At 32.1% G+C, this 18,047-nt stretch overlaps 1 protein-coding gene across 6 annotated transcripts; it reads left to right on the forward strand.

Annotated features, from left to right (window-relative positions):
• Positions 1–4,551: 4,551 nt before the first annotated feature.
• Positions 4,552–11,612, forward strand: LOC146998686 (platelet-activating factor acetylhydrolase IB subunit alpha2-like). 6 transcript variants are annotated; one of them, XR_015039692.1, is made up of 3 exons: positions 4,552–5,125; positions 5,206–5,341; positions 11,489–11,597. XR_015039692.1 is itself a non-coding variant. In XM_085811594.1 (2 exons), the coding sequence occupies exons 1-2, from the start codon at positions 4,760–4,762 to the stop codon at positions 11,595–11,597; spliced, it is 708 nt and encodes a 235-aa protein (XP_085667720.1). In that variant the 5' UTR covers positions 4,553–4,759; the 3' UTR covers positions 11,598–11,612. The 6 variants fall into 6 exon arrangements, 3 of the variants coding, with proteins under 3 accessions (XP_085667720.1, XP_085667722.1, XP_085667721.1); XR_015039691.1 differs by having other exon boundaries at positions 11,224–11,569; XR_015039693.1 differs by having other exon boundaries at positions 11,472–11,559.
• The last annotated feature ends 6,435 nt before the right edge of the window (positions 11,613–18,047 follow it).

Genomic DNA, 18,047 nt, shown 5'->3' on the forward strand with positions numbered 1-18,047 from the left:
AAATATTTGGCTTGACTTATTTTCATAATTTTCTTGTAATCTTATTGTCTCTTTCTTTAAATAATTGTCGTTAGCAAATATTTAATTCAAACTTCAATCGGTGCTACTTTGGCAGACGGTTGCACGGATTTTTGGCGATTTACGTTGGCGCCATTTCTACAAACGTCAGCCATCTTGAAAAACGCTGTTTTTACGCATAGTAAAGTATTCGAAACTTTAAAAAAAAAAAATAAATATCGTTAGAAATAATGGATTAATTTTTTTGTTGAAAATGTCGTTTTTTAAGATGGCAGGCAAGTGTAAATAAATACATTTACTATGAGTATAAAATACTAAAGTAAGGTTATTATTACTTTCATATAGCAAAGAAGAGAATAAAAACACCGCTATAAAAACATTGTGCCAACGTTTAATTAGATTAAAATATTACTGAAATTGAATATCGAAATAAAAAACATCATCCAACATTTAAAAGAATTGGAATATTATTAAATTTAAATACTTTAAAATACGTTATATAGAATATAATATATATATATATATATATATTATATAGAATAAATACATTTACTACGAGTATAAAATACTAAAGAAAGGTTAAATTATTACTTTCATATAGCACAGAAATAGAATAAAAATACCACTATAAAAACATAGCGCCAACGTTTAATTGGATTAAATTGAATATCGAATTAAAAACCATCATACCAACGTTTAAAAGAATTAAAATATTACTTAAATTAAATACTTTAAAATGAGTAAATAAGAACGCTTCGTACACTAGAGCTAAAATGACAGCAATTAGTTTATTGTCGGTTAAAAAGGAGGAATGTCTAATAATTTTCTTACCGTTACAGCGGTTATTTCTTCCAACATGACCACAATATCATATACGGCCGTCTCAGAATGGGCTCTTCTAACGATCTTCATCTGTGATCTACATTTTCGCACTTCATTGAAGAAGCAATTAGCGACGTTTCCTCCAAAAATTTAAAATAAATTTCCTCTTACCCTTGTAAGAATTTATAAATAAATCTTTGATTAGGAAAGCCAGGCTGGCGAAAATAAGGTCTCAAAGGACAATTTTTTGATTCCGAAACCAAAAATTCTTGGTACTTATCAAAAACATTCATCTTTGAAGGAGACATTTTTGAAGGAATTCGAAGATATGAATTAAATTTTAAAATGGCGCGGTAATGCACAAATTTTCAGCAACCTATCAGGGAACTGATTACAGCTCATTAATGCACAAATATTCTATAACCAATCAGAGAACTGATTATATCACGCCTAGAATTAAAATTATTTAAATAATCATACATAATAAAATCATTTTAAAAAAGAAATGCAAAATTAAATTGTATTTTAATATTTAACAGCCATAAATAATGTTTAAAACATAGATTAAATTTATAAATATTAAAAGCAATTACTTTTAATGTCACAGCCGACTTTTTTTCATTTACACACACATACACGATTTGAGAGCATTTGGGCAAAAATATTTAAAAACAGCACAGCTTTAAAAATTCTAATAGATTTTCTCGCGCGCTGGAGATTAAAGTATTTGTTTCTGTAGAGTGTTGCCATTGCCCGCTTTGGAATGGTTGAGTGGTTAATCAAAATTTCTTTTTTACAAAGTTTTAAAAAATATGAAATAGGCAGTAAAACAAGTTAGAAATTCCAAATTCGGGCTTCCAGGTGCTCATATTCGGGTGGCGGATTACGTTATTCAAAATGTGATGGCTCTAGGTACCGTTGCTTTTTCACATTGCGAGAAACATACATTCATGTAGTAGACTGTTCATTATTTCGTTTCTTTAAATATAGTGTAGGGCGATAATGTTTGGTGGCAACACTTTGAAAAATGATTCAGCGTTTTGAGCAAGGAGGTTAGATAGAAGGAGGGAAGGTTCAACTCAAACGGTGAAGCTTGGCGGCCATGTTACTGTTATCGCTGTGACTTGTGCAAGGAAGTCTATGTAATTGTAACATTTTTCCCACCTTTTCTTTTAAGCATGTCAGCTTATATTACATATGGATGCACAAATAAATTTTCGAAAAATATTCCTTGGATTACTGTTCACTCTTAAGTATTGATTTTCTTTTTTTTTATGTAATTTCATAAATATGTTAAAAAATATTACAATGTCATGTTTTTTTCTTTCCAGATATGACAAAAAAGACTTGATAATAATCGAAACATGTTAAATACATTTTAATGTTTTTGCTTACACCTGGTATCTTCGTTCCTTAACATACAATGATACATGCTAGGATTTAAACTGTATAATTTGAACGCTTAGATAATTCGTTTTATAATTTTCATGAAAAGTAAGAAATCAATTGTTACTATTTTTATGAATTGTAAAGGTGTTAAATAAAGCAACGCTTTTCTTTATGTATTAATTATTATTCATTCTTAAGTTTTGTGAACTGTTACGAATATAATTTGTGCATTTGATAAAATAAACTGTTCTGTTGTTAAAATGTTTTTGCATAAGCTTACAAATTTCTGGGCAGTATAGCGATAAAAGTAAGTAAAATATGTACACAATTGAACATGTGAAAAGATATATCCAAAACTTTATATAGGCATAGTAATTCTGTAATTCAGCTTAATTCAAGGTAATTTCTTTGAGATTCATAAATATGAAACGCGCATAAACTGAAATCACATAAATCTGTTTTATTTTATTAATATTTATTTTCTTGTTGATATAAGGTTGTTGGTTGTGAAAAGAATCTATTTAAAACTTTCATTTAAAAAAAAAGCAACATGTTACCACTTTTTGAGATAATTATCTGCTATTAATTTCAGGTAAAACTGATTCTTTAATAAATTATAATAATATTGCGAATAAATCAGAAATATCACTTCTTAAAGAAACAATTGGAAAGTATACCCGAGAAGTTGCTAATAAAACCTAAACAAATTCTTTAAATTATACAGAAACATAATTTTTAAAGGCTTTAATGTTATGCACGTGCATTTAGATTTCGAAATATTTCTTAATGATTTTCTGTACTTAGTAAATTACAGATATCATCTTTATAACTTTAAAACAAAAAACTAACAATAGCGAAGCATTTCATTATAAATTTAACATATTTTTTACTGGAAAATTCATGCATAGAACAGCTTACAAACACGTACGTTTCACTACCGTATTGCAATGTTTTGAAGTAACAAACATGGACGCCTCTTGTTCCGTGGAGTTTCATTCCCCGATAGTGGAGGAAACTGCGAACCCTCCCTCCTTCTATTCTAACCTCCTTGGTTTTGAGTTATTCAACGCAAAATGCCGTTTTGAGACTATAGCCCTTTTGGGCTGATTATTCAGTGCATGGTACTAAAATTGTTGGTGAGCAAATTTTAAAACGGTGCTTTTTGTGGATTTCCCAAGAAGCAAAATAAGTAATAATAATAAAAAGTAATTTGAATCTGTGCTATTTAAATATATATATTGTTAAAAAATGTTTTACATATAATTTTGGGAGTGTAGTGCCAAGTCTATTTAACATTGGGTAAATGGCTATCTCTGTAAACTTGCAAAATATCGCCAGGATGGCGATGGTTACGCGACTAAATATCGTCGCCAAATTGTTATTCTGAGATACTGTGAAGTGTTTCTTTGGTAAAAATAAATTTTATCAAGCTATCATCGGTTCTATGTGCATTCAATCTATGACGAACCCGGCAGTTACCTGGAGACGTTGCGAAAATGTCCATCAGCTGAGAACTTTCCAGGGGTTTAGCACCTACTGTAGGAGATTTGTGAAGGGCTTTGCTTTCGTCGCAAGACGCCTTCATAAGCTGAAGTTCTTGTGGACAAAAGAATGCGTTTAACAACCTGAAGGAAATTCCAACATATGCTCCAATCCTGACATATCCTCAGCTCGACAAACCATTTATTCTCGACACGGATGCAAGCAGTGATAGTGATGTTTTGTCTCAAGAAATAAACGGTCAAGAACGTGTGGTAGATACTGGAGCAAGTGTCTATCTAAACCGAAAAGGAATTACTGCGTTACCAAGAAAGAGTCGCTCGCCATAGGAAAAGCCGTAAAACATTTCCATCATTATCTTTACGGCATAAAATTCCTGCTCCGAACAGACCATGCATCGTTGACCTGGCTTTTCAATTTCAAGAATCCTGAAGGCTAAATAGCCAGACTCCTGGAATATGACATAGACGCAGAGACTCGAGGAATATGACATAACTATCCGTCATCAGAAAGGAACACGGAAACGCTGAAGCCTGTCTAGAAGACCATGCCCAGAAAGCTACCGATATTATTCCAAGCTTTAAAAAGCCGGAAGAAAACGTCTCAGTTCAGTTGTTTACTTAGTTCTTGTTGTTGATTGTAGCGAATTCGAGTTTTACAGAATTCCGCAAATCGGAACCCGGAAGTGTGTTCTACGTCATCACCGGATATGTACCTTTGATATCTCCGTTGGCAACAAAGCTTGGCGAGCATTTGGCGTTATTTTTTTCCCGTAAATTTTTCCGCGAGGTCAAGAATTGGCGCTAATTTAGTTCACGTGTTAATTAGCGAGTGTGAGGAGTGTATTTTTTGCGCCATTTTTCTCGCTTTCCTTCAGCTATTTATCTTCTTTTTTTCTATTAATAATTATTTGTATTTTGTTATATTTATGATTAGTGTTTGATTTTCATTTAATTTATAGTTGCATTTTATTTACAGCATATATAATTATTGATCTGTGTTTCGATTTGTAGTTGTTTGTTTTGCCGATATGCAACCAAAAAAGATGAAATTACTTATAATTGGAGATTCAATGGTTAAATATTTGGATGAATATTTACCGGCGAATCTTCTGAATTATGAAGTAGATTTACATTCTTTTCCTGGTGCAACGATAGAAAGGTTAAGACGTAAGATATCCTTTTTGGACAATCGATACCATTTGATTTTGGTACATGTTGGTACCAACAATTCGAATGACAGTGTTGAAGATATTCTTAAAAAGTACGATTGCCTCTTTAAGGATATTAAACGTTTGAACCCGAATATCAATGTTATCATTTCAGATATCCTACCACGTGGTGAAGATTTTTTCACAACTTTAAATCAGCGAGTAGCAGCTTTGAACCGTTTACAGGTAATTAATAGAAAGATTGTAGAAATTAATTCTCAACTTGAAAAGTACTGCCAAAATCGAGAAGCGTTTTTTATTTGCAGGTCGTCTCATCATTTTGGAGCTAAGTTATTGGCTAGGGATGGATTACATCTAAACCGTCTGGGGAACAAGAAACTTGCGGCAGTTTTCCTGGATAATATCAAGATTGTTTTGACTTCAAAGCCAGTTTCTACAAAGGTAAGTCCTTTTGTATTGCCTTGTGTTTCATTTACTACATTGGATTTTCCACCTCTGAGTGATTCTTTTGTTTCTGCAAGCCCTTCTTATCCTCTCTATTCAACTGTTTTAAAGCATGGTTGTGCTGTAGATGCTACTAGGAAGGCTAATTCTGATTTGAGAAATGCTGCTAAAGTTGCTTCTGGCTCTCGGCTGAAGAGGGTTGCTATTTCTCGTGCTGGATCTCGTTTTAAATGTGTTGTCCATGGTGGTGACTCTCATTCAAAGAATGCTGTTAACCACACAGATGGTTTTAGTTTGCATCTGCAAAATGATACCACCCCTGGCTCACATCCGAAAAACGTTGCCAACCCAGATGCTAGCTCTCGGTCTCTTTGCATTGCTGGCCATGGTGGTGGATCTCGCCCAAGGAACGCTTCTGTCCATAGAACTGGTTCTGGTTTGCATGTAAGGAATGGGACTAAACCTAGATGTCATCCTAGAAATGTTGCCATATGTAGTGTTGGCTCTCATTTTAAGTATGTCAATGGTTTTAGTTCACGTCCAAGGAATGCTGCCGTCCCTCGTTCTGGTTCTGATTTGCGTCCAAGGAACGTTGCTACCCCTGGCCTAAGTCCTGAGAACGTTGTCATTCCCGGTGTTGGCTGTCATTCTAGACTTGTTGGTGTCCATGGTACTGGCTGTCATCCGAAGAATGCTGCTTCTGGTTTGCATTCAAGGAATAACGTCACTCCCAGCCCCTGTCATAGAAATGATATCCTTGCTGATGTTGACTCCTCCAGGCGTGTTGCAGTCCATGGTTCTGGCCGCTTTCTGAGGAGCAGTGCTAGTTCCACTGTTAATTCTTCTACGAACACTACTGTCCCAATTGCTAGTTTTCAGAAGAAACCAATTCGTGCTTTTGTTGATGGTTTGTGTCCAAGGAGGGATTTGACTGTTAGTGGCAGTTTGCATCTGAAGAATGCTGCTTCAGCTGTTTTGCGCCTAAGAAGTGTAATGGCCTACATGGGATCATCACTAAAGAATGCAGTCACTGCTGCTGGTTGTAGTGTACAGCAGGCAAGTGCTGTTTCTTTCAGTGATTGTTATCCATTGTATTGTGCTTCTGTTAGTGGCAAAGGGAGTTTAAAAAATGATTCAACAAATTTTGATATTTCACAACCTAAATTGTGTACAACAAAAGATGATTTTTACTCTGACTTTGTCTCTGGTTATGTTTTGCAGCAAAAGAACATTTCTATGACCAGAAAAAGCACATCTTGTAGTTCAGGCCTAAGTTTCTTTCACTTTAATAAATTTTGTTTACTAAAAGATCATGTAGAAAGCAGTGAAATTAATTGTCAGGTGAGGAAAAATAAGTCTATGTGTCCTATTCTGACTGGAGGGGGGGTCCGAAATTGACTGTAATGCACCATCGCTTTATCCTAGAAAATGTGATATTTGTAAAAAAAACTATAAAACTAAAAATTCTTTTAATAATCATAAAAAAAATTGCAAAGAAAAACTTGAAATTGAAAATTTTAAACTTTCAATAACTTCTCCTCGGAGTAATATTCTTATAAACATTGATAATGTATTGAGTGCTAAAAAATTAGAAACCAAAGAATGTATTAGTGATAAAATAGAAATGGCTTATCTTCGTAAATGTGAAATATGCTTGAAAACTTATAAATCGAAGAATTCATTTTATAACCACAAAAAAAAAAAAAAAAAAAAAAAAAAAAAAATGTTCAAATAAACAAGTACCTGTTTAAAACAAAATTTTTCATCTGTTTACCCTCGGAAATGTCTAAATTGTAATAAATGTTATCCTTGCAAATTATCATTTTTTTAAACATAAGAAATTTTGCACAGAAGTTAAAATTGTATGTATGCTTCATACCTGATTGCCATAAGTCTTTTACATATGTTTTAAATTTTAATAAGCATTTAGCAGATGAACATAATTTAAATAACTTAAAAGAATATTCATTTGAAACAATGAGTTATTTTCAAGATTGGCTAGAACTGGAAGGAACCTCGACATTTACTTCATTCAGAAAGTTTTCTAAAGTAACGAAAAATTCTAAAACTTATCATTATTATTGTTGTCAGTTTACCACGCAAGGTTATTCTGATTTTGAAAAAAAAAAAAAAAACTAGTCGGAAAAATGAAAAAGGTACAATTTCAAAAAGTGTATGTTGTCCGGTCAGAATATGGGCTTGTGAAGAAATGAATAAAATCTCTGTTTCTTACTTTCCTAAACATAATCATGAGCAAAAGTTTGAAAATTGTAAATATCAGCCATTGAAACAAAGTACGCGGTGTTTGATAAAAGCAAATTTATGTTTATCTGTGCCTCCACAAAAAATAAGGGATATCTTACAAGATGGATCAGGAAATCGCGAGAATAGAAATAATTTCCCTGTAAAGGAAAGCTTTGTCTCCCGTAAAACTATTTCTGCTTATTCTAGATATTTAAACAATTCATTGCGTCCAAGTAGTGATACAGTTTCTGTTAATTCAATCATTGAAACTTTAAAATGTGAAGCATGCAATCCTGTGTTATTATATAAGCCTCAGAATAATTCAACTTTGTACGGTCCAACTGATCTAGATAATCTTCCAAATCATAAAGTATCGTTTGCTCTTGGTCTTCAGACGCGTGAACAGAAAGAAATGATGATAAAAGGTTGTACAGAGATTTTATGTATCGATTCTACACATAAGACTAACCAGTATGATTTTTACCTTCTTAATCTTACAGTACCTGATGAATTTGGTTGTGGCTATCCAGTTGCTCATTTTATTACTAATTTTCTAGATGCTGACACTCTTTATTGTTTATTTAATAGTTTAAAGTGTCGTGTACCAAATTTATATGTAAACTGTGTAATGACAGATGATGACAAAGTTACATATCCTGCATTTTCAAAGGTTTTTGGTCAAGAAGTTAAGCATCTTTTATGTTCGTGGCACGTACGCCAAAGTTGGTTCCGGCAACTAAATTCTAAAGTGGTAGATAAGGAAGTGCGACAAAAAATGCTAGGAGAATTAACAAAAATATTACATGAAAGAAACCAGATCACTTTTCATGATCAAATAAGTAAGTTTTTGAATGACTATTCTAGGAAAAGTAGAGATTTTATTGAATATTTTTCTGAAAATTATAAAAATAGATTAGAGGAATGGGCTTTGTGTTATCGGAACTTTCCACATGCATTTACTGATACTAACATGTACTGTGAATCTTTTCACAATCAGTTGAAAACTGTTTATTTTAAGCGGAGACATAATAGACGATTAGATATTTTAATTTCTACACTTCTGACAATTGAGAAAGATAAATATTTAAATCATACCTATAAATTATACACTAATGTAGCTCCCAGAAATTCCATTTTTTGTTTAAGTAGGCATCAGAGAGGACTAAAAATTAGGGACAGTGATGTAAATAAATGCTCTGATACTTCTTGGACTGTTTGTTCTCAGACAAAAAATAAAATATATACTGTGCAGCGTCTTTTTGAAATTTGTCTGTGTCAGGATTTTTGCTTTTATAGATGCCCTAAAGTATCATGTATCTCATTGTGTAGTCACTTGTATCACTGCAATTGCTTAGATAAATTGCTGTGCAAACATATACATAAAGTGCATTCATTCCTTAATAGACAAAATGATTGTGTGTTTAATCCCTCGGGGATTAATCTTGAATCGAATCAGAAATGCAATGAAAGTATGAAATCAATAAATGTGTATTCTGTTAATCATTACAATCCACAAAGTATTGAACAGAGAGTAAATGCATGTGAAAAGCTTGTAGAAGAATTACTGCAATTAATAAGACAACCAAAAGTCCAAAATGTCATGTTAAAGTGTGTTCATACAACATTAAATTCATTAGTTTCAGAATGTAGAGGAATTTTAAACTCGAATGAAAATTCAAGAGCAGTTTCAAGTGCATCATGTCCAGTTGCACCAAATCAAAAACTTAATCCACAATTGTTTAAAACTTCTAAAAAGAGAAAATTACAGAAATGTCAGCAGAATAAGAATCAAGATTTTAGTGATAATGTAGATGACCCAGAAATAAATGAATGTGTGGAAAAGAAAATTAAATTTAAAGCCATAGCATTTGATTTAAATGACAGTGATAAATATCTATGTGATTTAACCAGTGTTGATCAAAATAAATCATTTTCCCTTCCATTAAAGTCTAGCGAAGATATTTCTGAAAGAATTTTACAAATTGGCTGCTATAGTATCAATCGTATTGCTTTAAAGTCTTTAGATTCTTATATCAGTAAAAGTGAAGAATTTTTTATAAAATCGGTTTGTACAGATTTTGTTAGGGGGTGGTTATTTGATGTAATCATAAATGCATTTTTATACAAAATTTTAGAAAGTGATGATCAATATACTTTTGCTGATTCCTCGATTACCCAGCTTATCTTATCTGATGCATTATCACTTGGAAATGTTTTTCCTGTTTCTTTGAAATCTTTCAAATATTTATTGATTCCTGCTTGCATTGATTCTCATTGGGTTCTGATCATAGCAGATTTAAAGAAAAATACCTTTTATTTATATGACTCGTTAATAAATTCATGCAATCCAAAATACATAAACTTAACTAATAAATGGTCTAATGTAATTAACAGTGAGTTACAAATTAACGGTTCATGGGATGTTCAGTGTCCACCGCATGCTAGCAGTTGTGGGGTCTTCATCTGTTATTATGCATTTCAACATGTAAATAAATTAGCCTTAAATCTTCCTTTAGATACCCTTCAGTTTAGAAAATTTATTTATAATATTTTAACTGAGAATGTTCCACCTTGTACACAGGAAAAGATAAATTTATCATCAGCAGAGCAAAACTTTTCAGTAAATGTTAGAATGAATAAAGATTTGACCAAATCATGTTTAAAAATACATGATATTGAAATTACACCATATATGTTAAAATCTATAGATCCTTTTATAAGTAATGAAGAAGAACACTTGTTTAAATCTGTATCTTCATGTTTTCGAAAAGGATGGCTCTATAATACTATAATTGATTCTTTTTTATTTAAAATATTAAACAGTTATGAAGATTTTGCCTTTGTTAAGTCTAATTTACAAATTCCTAAACCAAATTTTTGTATTAAAGATCCATTACTAACAAGATTGAAATCAGCGAAATTATTTTTTATCCCTGCAAATTTAAATTGTCATTGGATATTAATAATAGTAAATATTCCAGATATGGTTTTTGAATTTTATGATCCACAAAATAAATCATGTAGGCAAGAGTATCAAATTTTAATTCATACATGGTGTGAGGTTTTAGCTAAAATATTTGCTACTAGCACTAAATGGAAAATAATTTGTCCTTCACATATTTTGCAAACTGATAATATGAGCTGTGGTGTTTTAGTATGCTACTATGCTTATCAGAGGATTAAAAATCAAAGTTTAAATACGCCAGTTAATATAACTGAATTCCGGAAATTGATATACAAGCATATAATTTTAAGTGATTGATATATTTAAAGAAATTTAAATTAAGAAATGTTTTTCAGGACAGCATTCCATTCCTTTGGTGATGCTTGAAAAATATAAAGTATAATGGACAAATATTTTGCAATTCATCTGTTGCCATACAGTTTCTATAAAAACACTTTTTTTTTTAGTTTGCTTTATTTTGTAATGATGTTATATGGCCAATAAACAAATAAAAATGCTTATGTTTTGTATGTAACTTGGTAGTATAAGAGAAAATTGTTAAAGTAGGCAACAATGAACCCTTTTGGCCAGGGTGATACCCCCAATTGTGGATAATAGAGAATAGTTCATTTTATGTTAACAATGCATTCTCGGGGACCTACATGCCAAAATTTTCTCTTATTTTTTAAAGAGGAATCAGAGAATTTGTACTTAACACTTCATCCCATTGACTGTGAAGGATTTCCTCAGGAATGATTAGTGGTTCTGCACCAATTTTCATGGCCAATGGGATAGTATGCAAGTACTGCAAATTTTTCTGTTCATAAATAATCTCATATCTGATCTCAATCTGATCATTTTTAATATTTCAGGCTTATGTTTGCAAAATGAATAGTGCATTGTTTTCAGTGATCTTGGCTGTTTCACAATTGAATTTAGTCTTCTTTATTTTTCAGTAAACGATTGGCAGGAATCTGGTATGTATTTAAAAGTCAAGAGCAAGCTTTGCCGGGAGAATTTTCTGAAACTGAAACTCATAAATTTTTGAGTAATATGATTGAATAATAATATTTATACTCTATTCAAGGAATTTTATCTGATATGTCTTTATTTTCAGAAATAAAAGATGAATAAAAACTTTGTAAAATAATTATTATGTATTCTGAATAAAGTCTGGGAAAAAAATTATCCATTGTTGAATTATTTTTTACTGAAAATTACCCCACATATTAGGAATTAGTCATATCTATGAAGCATAATACAGTCAAAAGTCGTTAATTCGGACACCCGTAATCCGGAATGATCTATAATCCGGACCTCAAAGCTAAAATCTTTCTGCGCATTGACGCATGCGCATAGGCGTTTTACTCGTGCGCGCAAGACATTTACGACTGCGCAAGTGCAGAATACGTTTTCGCGTGCGCGTTTAATGTATAACGGACGGTAAAAGCTAAAATTATCTAATTTTCTATTTCAGTTAATGTTGATAATTGCGTTGTTCCTTAATCTTCAAATTGGATCCGGCTTATTATTTTTTGCAGACTGTAAGAGCAATTTTCTAAAAGTAAGCTTGAACTTTCGATTATGTCAAATAGAATTTCCGATGCTAGAGCTCCCAAAGGATCTAGAAAACGAAAGTATGTTTCGATGTCCATCAAACAAAAAACGAATTGCTACAAAAAAATGGATAAAAGCATATCCTTTGTTTATCTAACCGTTCCGAAATCTGTTTATCAATTTCACCCTGCTCTGGGGGGCGCGCAATGAACTGGAAGTTGATCTGTCAACACTATCGTTATCTTCAGGGCAGATGTTTTTATTTTAGTCGGCTTATAATTCCTTACTAAATGTAGTATTTAATTTCGATGTACTCCGTCTTTGATATGATTTAAATCAAATTCCTCGTCATTATAAATATCACGAATACAAATCACATAGTTTTCTGGTTGCAATTTTCTAATTTCGGCTATGAGTAAGGTATGCTTTACGCATCCGCGCGTTAAAAGAAATGTTTAATAAAGTAAACAAATAAATATTAGGCTTCTTTTTTGGTAAATTTGGATACCCTTTAGATCATAATTGCTCATTATTTTATAAATTACGGTTTCATATTTTTAATTTTATAATTTCTGCATGCCATCTTACCAGATTTAAACTGATGATCTATAATCCGGAATCGCCGAAGTCCCGACGAGTCCGGATTAAAGACTTTTGACTGTATAAGTAGTGTTTCTTACAAGACATTGACTAATACATTATCCCAATTTCTTCTTAAATAAAATATATTTTCATTCTTTATTTCATCATCCATGATATCAATTGATTTTCATTGATTAAAATTAAAAAACGCTATAGTCACTTAAAAATGTGGACACTTTTTTTTTTTTTTTTTTTCCCCTGGTTAATAAGAGTACTTGCATATTTGTTAAGTTTCAGTATGTAAAGCTGTATACAAATTAAACTTTCACACATTCCAATATCAAAAGAGCTACCAATAATTAGATATTTTAATTTTTCAACATTCAAAAACAAAGAAATAGGAGTGAACTTGCTGCTAATCAAAAAGATGAATATACTGGTCTTATAATAATTATGAAAAATGAGTGCTAAAGTTACAGCCCATTTTTTAATTTTTAACTATTTATTGCAAAAAAAGGAGGCTTAAAAGTTTGTGTGTCAGGCAAAGGGCTTGTGGTCTTTCACACAGAAGAGTGTAGCCAGACTTATATTAAAGCATTCAGGAAATTAAATAATTTTAATTCTAGAATAAGTCTTATCGTTACTTAATAGTTAGATAATGCCTATTATTATTTCCTGTCATTACAGAAGTACTTGCTGAAATTTCTTTGTTTCCCATTTGCATGGATGGTTTCAAAGAGTTGAATTTTCTGCAGAACTCTTAATATCCATAAATTGTTTGACACATCAAAAATAAGTGAATATTTGCTCTAAGCATATACATGTATTTCATTTAAATTTAATAATAATAGCATATACATAAAATCCAGATTTGATTTAAACATTCATAACTAAAGAACAAACACTGCTTTTACAAAGACCATGTTTTCTCCCATTTTGCATCGGTTACAGTTATTTTCATGCACATGAGTATATTTTGAAGTGTTAAATTAATTATCATTTCTATTCTTGGATGCTCTATGACTGAGAAAATAAAACTTAATGCTAATCTGATATCTAATTATTAATCTACTAAACCAAAATAATGAGGTTCTATAGTGCATGAATTGGGCAAAAGTGTGCAGTTAAATTCAAACTTGTAATATTCTGTAGCAACCATTTGAAGTCACATTTCCTAATGTTTTCATTAAACGGAAAACTTTACAATTCTAACACATTCATAAATCTCTTAAATTTGTATCATAATATAGTAGGAATGGTTCTTGGAATTAAGTGTTAATTATTTCATCAATGTTGAACTGTGCTGTTTTTCTCTCACAGCATGAATAAATGTGACTGATTATAACAGCAACTAATATTGTGATATGCAGAATAGGGGTGTAAAAAGCCTACAACAAGCAATTTTAAATATTGGGTCTAGTTGAGCACTATTACAGATTGAAAACGTCAAAGTGTCAAAAGTATATGGAATAAAACCTGCATTTTTAGAAAATGAGAGGTTTCATAAATGAATACTATAATGATATACGTAAGGAACCAAAAAATATTTTTTAGATACGATATACTGTTCTGTATTGGTGTGTATGATTTATACTGAGAAACACGACACAAAAATTTAGATCATTTCAGATAGGATTTCACCAGAATATTTTGTGTTATGGTATATCATTTGTGTATGTGGAAGTGATCTGTTCAAGATATAACTGTATTTTCATGCCAAAGATTACACCTGCAAAACATGAAACATATCCCATGAACTTTGCAAGGTATAAGCGAAACAAAAATAAGAATTGGTTTTTTGGTGCAAATTAAATGCAATATACAGTATCAAGTATATACCAAACATTTTCCAGATTTTCTAAACAGGTAAGTAAAGACAAGAATACGTCCAAGTACAGTTTTAAAATACTACTACATATAAATAAAATTGTTGTGAACTGTTGAAAAAACTACAAAAAAAATTTAGATTTTACTATGTTAAACCACGTTGTTGAGTTTATGGAGTATAAAAATTAACCGTGGCTTCATCACAAACTTAATATATCTATAAAAAAGATTTTGTACTTTTTAAAAACGTTACCATAGGTTCAATGCCATATAAGGTATTTAAAGTAGTGTTGTATTATACATAACAGCCAAACAGATGTGATTAGGGAACCTAGAAACATTTGTATAGATATAATTATTATATTCTTGTCTGTATTCATAAAAATGCTACAGTTAAGAACATGACTGTTATCTTTAATAAAATTCTGAAATAATTCAAAAGTTTCATATGTGCAGAGGGATATTTCTAGATCCTCTATTCAGGCATAATAATAGTTGTGTTACCTTTTCGACGTGAGATCCGAAGGCAGGAGTGCAGAATGGATGCATTTTGTACCAAGAATGGTAGTTACTAAGCACTGGACGATCAGATTTCTAAAAAATTTTGAAATCAAAGAGAACTTTTTGTACCTTAGGTGCAGTGACTGCTAGAAGCAAACCATGTAGTCTGTGAATAGATGTTCCAAATCTTCAGTTAATGTGAGGCTGTTTTCATGAGAAAGGTAGCCCCTACATAATTTATAACATTCGATCCAAAAAAAGTTAAAGCTTGGTTGTCACTTGTTAACAAACAGATTCACTAGTACAGAGTAGTGCACTAAATTTAAATAGCATTTTTAATTAAAATTATATTGAAGAACATGGATGCCTGCCAATGTTGTTCATCGCCAGAGACCTATAAGTTAAAGATCCCTGATATATGATATTGCAGTAAATTTAGATACTTTTTAAAATTAAATCCAAGAATACTTGTACCCATGAAGATCACTACTGGCCTATGAATTGGCAGCCAGTGGAGATGAACGCCTACCTAGTTTACTGGTGTAAGACAGTGAAAAAAGGACTGAACAGATTTTAAAACTAAACTAAAGAACAGCAGTGCCCATCAAAAATATTGATGGTTATTGGCAGTCAGCCAAAAGGTTTCAGATACTGCAGATAATTTAATAACCTACATAACATAACACTCCAAAAATTTTGGAAAGAGTTAATGACTTAAAACAACAAAGTACCAGTTTTTATGAGAAACAACCAGTTGTTCGAGAAATTTTTGTTTAAAAATTGGAAGGTCTCTGCAAACAACAATGAAGAGATTTTAGAGAACTCTAATTCTTACACTTTTTTTCTTTGTCACAAAAATATTGACATCAAGTGATTCCTCTTAAAAAAAGCAGAAAATATAGCTCTGAACAGAAGTACATTTTCAGTATTGATCTCCTTTTCTAGAAAACCATTGTGATTAGGAAAGCTATTATCATTTTCTTCTAAATAATGATCAAGGCTGCAGTATGCCATCCTCCCCCAGAAGTTTGCGTAGGTGATTCGTTAGTGCAAAATTCTGGCGATTTCGTTCGTTTTGTTTGATTGCAGCTAAACACTCAAGGGCTATCTGACTAAAGGAAGGGATGCTTTCTTGGAGAACTCTTTAAAGGAAACTGCCACGTATATACGTTACACATGGGGAAAATCAAGAAAACACCCATGCAGCCAGCCCATTCTCCGAGATTCGAACCACGGGCCGAACTATCAGTGTTCAGTGAGTTTACCGCTCGGCTGCTGATGGGCAAGTATAGTAAAAAGCATTTTTTAATATATAACGGAACATTATTGAAATTCTGACTTTTTTAAGTTTTGTTTTTTGGATTTCTCTATGCCAAACATTAAATGCCCTGCTACAACCTCTATTACAAAGAGTAAGAAGGGAAACTAATAAAAGACTTAGTCAACGAATGCTTCAGCATGGAATTGCTAATATTCTGAGACTAGGGTTTCCCTTATATGTCTTAACTAAAGTTCTCTTCATAGGGTTCTGTTATGATTTTAGATATGTATCTAGGAAGCCTGTCTGATGACGTAGGAATACAGATTTGTGGTTTCTGAACGCCTGGACAACAGATCAGTAACGGCCTTCACAGTATCATCTATTTTTACACACCTTACTTTTTCATTCGTAAGAAAAGCTAGAGAGGGAAACAAGTTTAAGTCTCTCACTCTTAAAGAAATCTTAGAACTCTAAATATGTCCAACATTCATATTCCTTTAAAAGATGCAAATATTGGGAATGGATCATTCTAGATTCTAAATGTATAAAATGATAGATGTTATGGCATACATATAACCAGATCAGTGCTGTGAAGTAGCCTTTTAAGTTTGTAGATATGGGTTTGCTATCTATCATTATGGAGGCATACGCAGTGACATACTTAGTAGCTCTGTTTATATATTTAAGTTCTTATCCTTACTTCCTCAAAGAGTCATTAAAATCATCGTTTAGAACGAATGATGCAGATAAGTGCTATCTTAAGCGTTTTCAGTTGATATTATCTGTGAGTCCATTAGAAGGCAGGTAAAATCGATAGCAGATATATAATATCAGTCTGTACAGGTTGAAGACAGTAGTGAGCCAAACACATAGATGTTCCAGAAGGAAAGCATTTTTCGTCGGACATCGAAATGCACAATGTACTGGCAGTCAGCCTGTCCAGTTCTGCAAGAATTGATAGGTAGTGTATCTGTGGAATCTGCCTTAGCAACCATACAGAATATAGTAAATTAAATAATTCTGGAATTTACAATGAATAAAATTCATTTATTTTTCAAATAATTCTTATACGTGAGTAGTACCACCGTCTTCGCGAGATGCCAGAAGACAGAGAGGGACGGTGAGGATGTCAAAAGGATTTGGAGTAGACATCTCATCTCGGAAACTGCACCACTATGAAAAGGAAAGCAAAGGCGATGAACATAGGTCAATGAGAAAAAGGGAGCAGGCAAAGAGGTAATTAGGATACGTGTAAAACGGTACAAAATTCCTAGACTGATCCGTTCTACCTTTTGAAAAGCGACTTGCTGTGTCACACAATCACATGTGATGTTTATGCAGTTCAACTACCTGAGCAGTTTAAGATAGATAAATACAGATTTCGGAAGCTTTTTGTAGGTCTTATAAGATAGTCCATGAGAATCGCATGCAAAACCACATTAAAACCTATATCTTGGATGATTGGCCAGAAATGACTTCTAGCTTCTAAAACTTAAATTATGGCTGATTCTAAATTGTTAAGGACTAATTTGTCTCTTTATGAAAACAAGAGGCATAAAGAAATAATATCAGACGAAACACGTTACTAAGAATTTCACTAAAACAGAGGGCTGAAATTCGGATGAGGCGACAAAGGTGCTAAGTTCTTCCCACCTATACTTTGGAGGTTTTATGAGACTTTCACAGGCTGAATGATTAAGACTACTGAATACTAGTAGTATCACCCAAGTTCGAACCCATGCGAACGCTGGTTGCATGATAGGTTTTCACAGTATTTACATCTGAAA

The sequence above is a fragment of the Stegodyphus dumicola genome, chromosome 2 (genome assembly GCF_044657685.1).
Source record: "Stegodyphus dumicola isolate Sdum_Otavi_A_Nest chromosome 2, ASM4465768v1".
Taxonomy (NCBI): Eukaryota; Metazoa; Arthropoda; class Arachnida; order Araneae; family Eresidae; genus Stegodyphus; species Stegodyphus dumicola.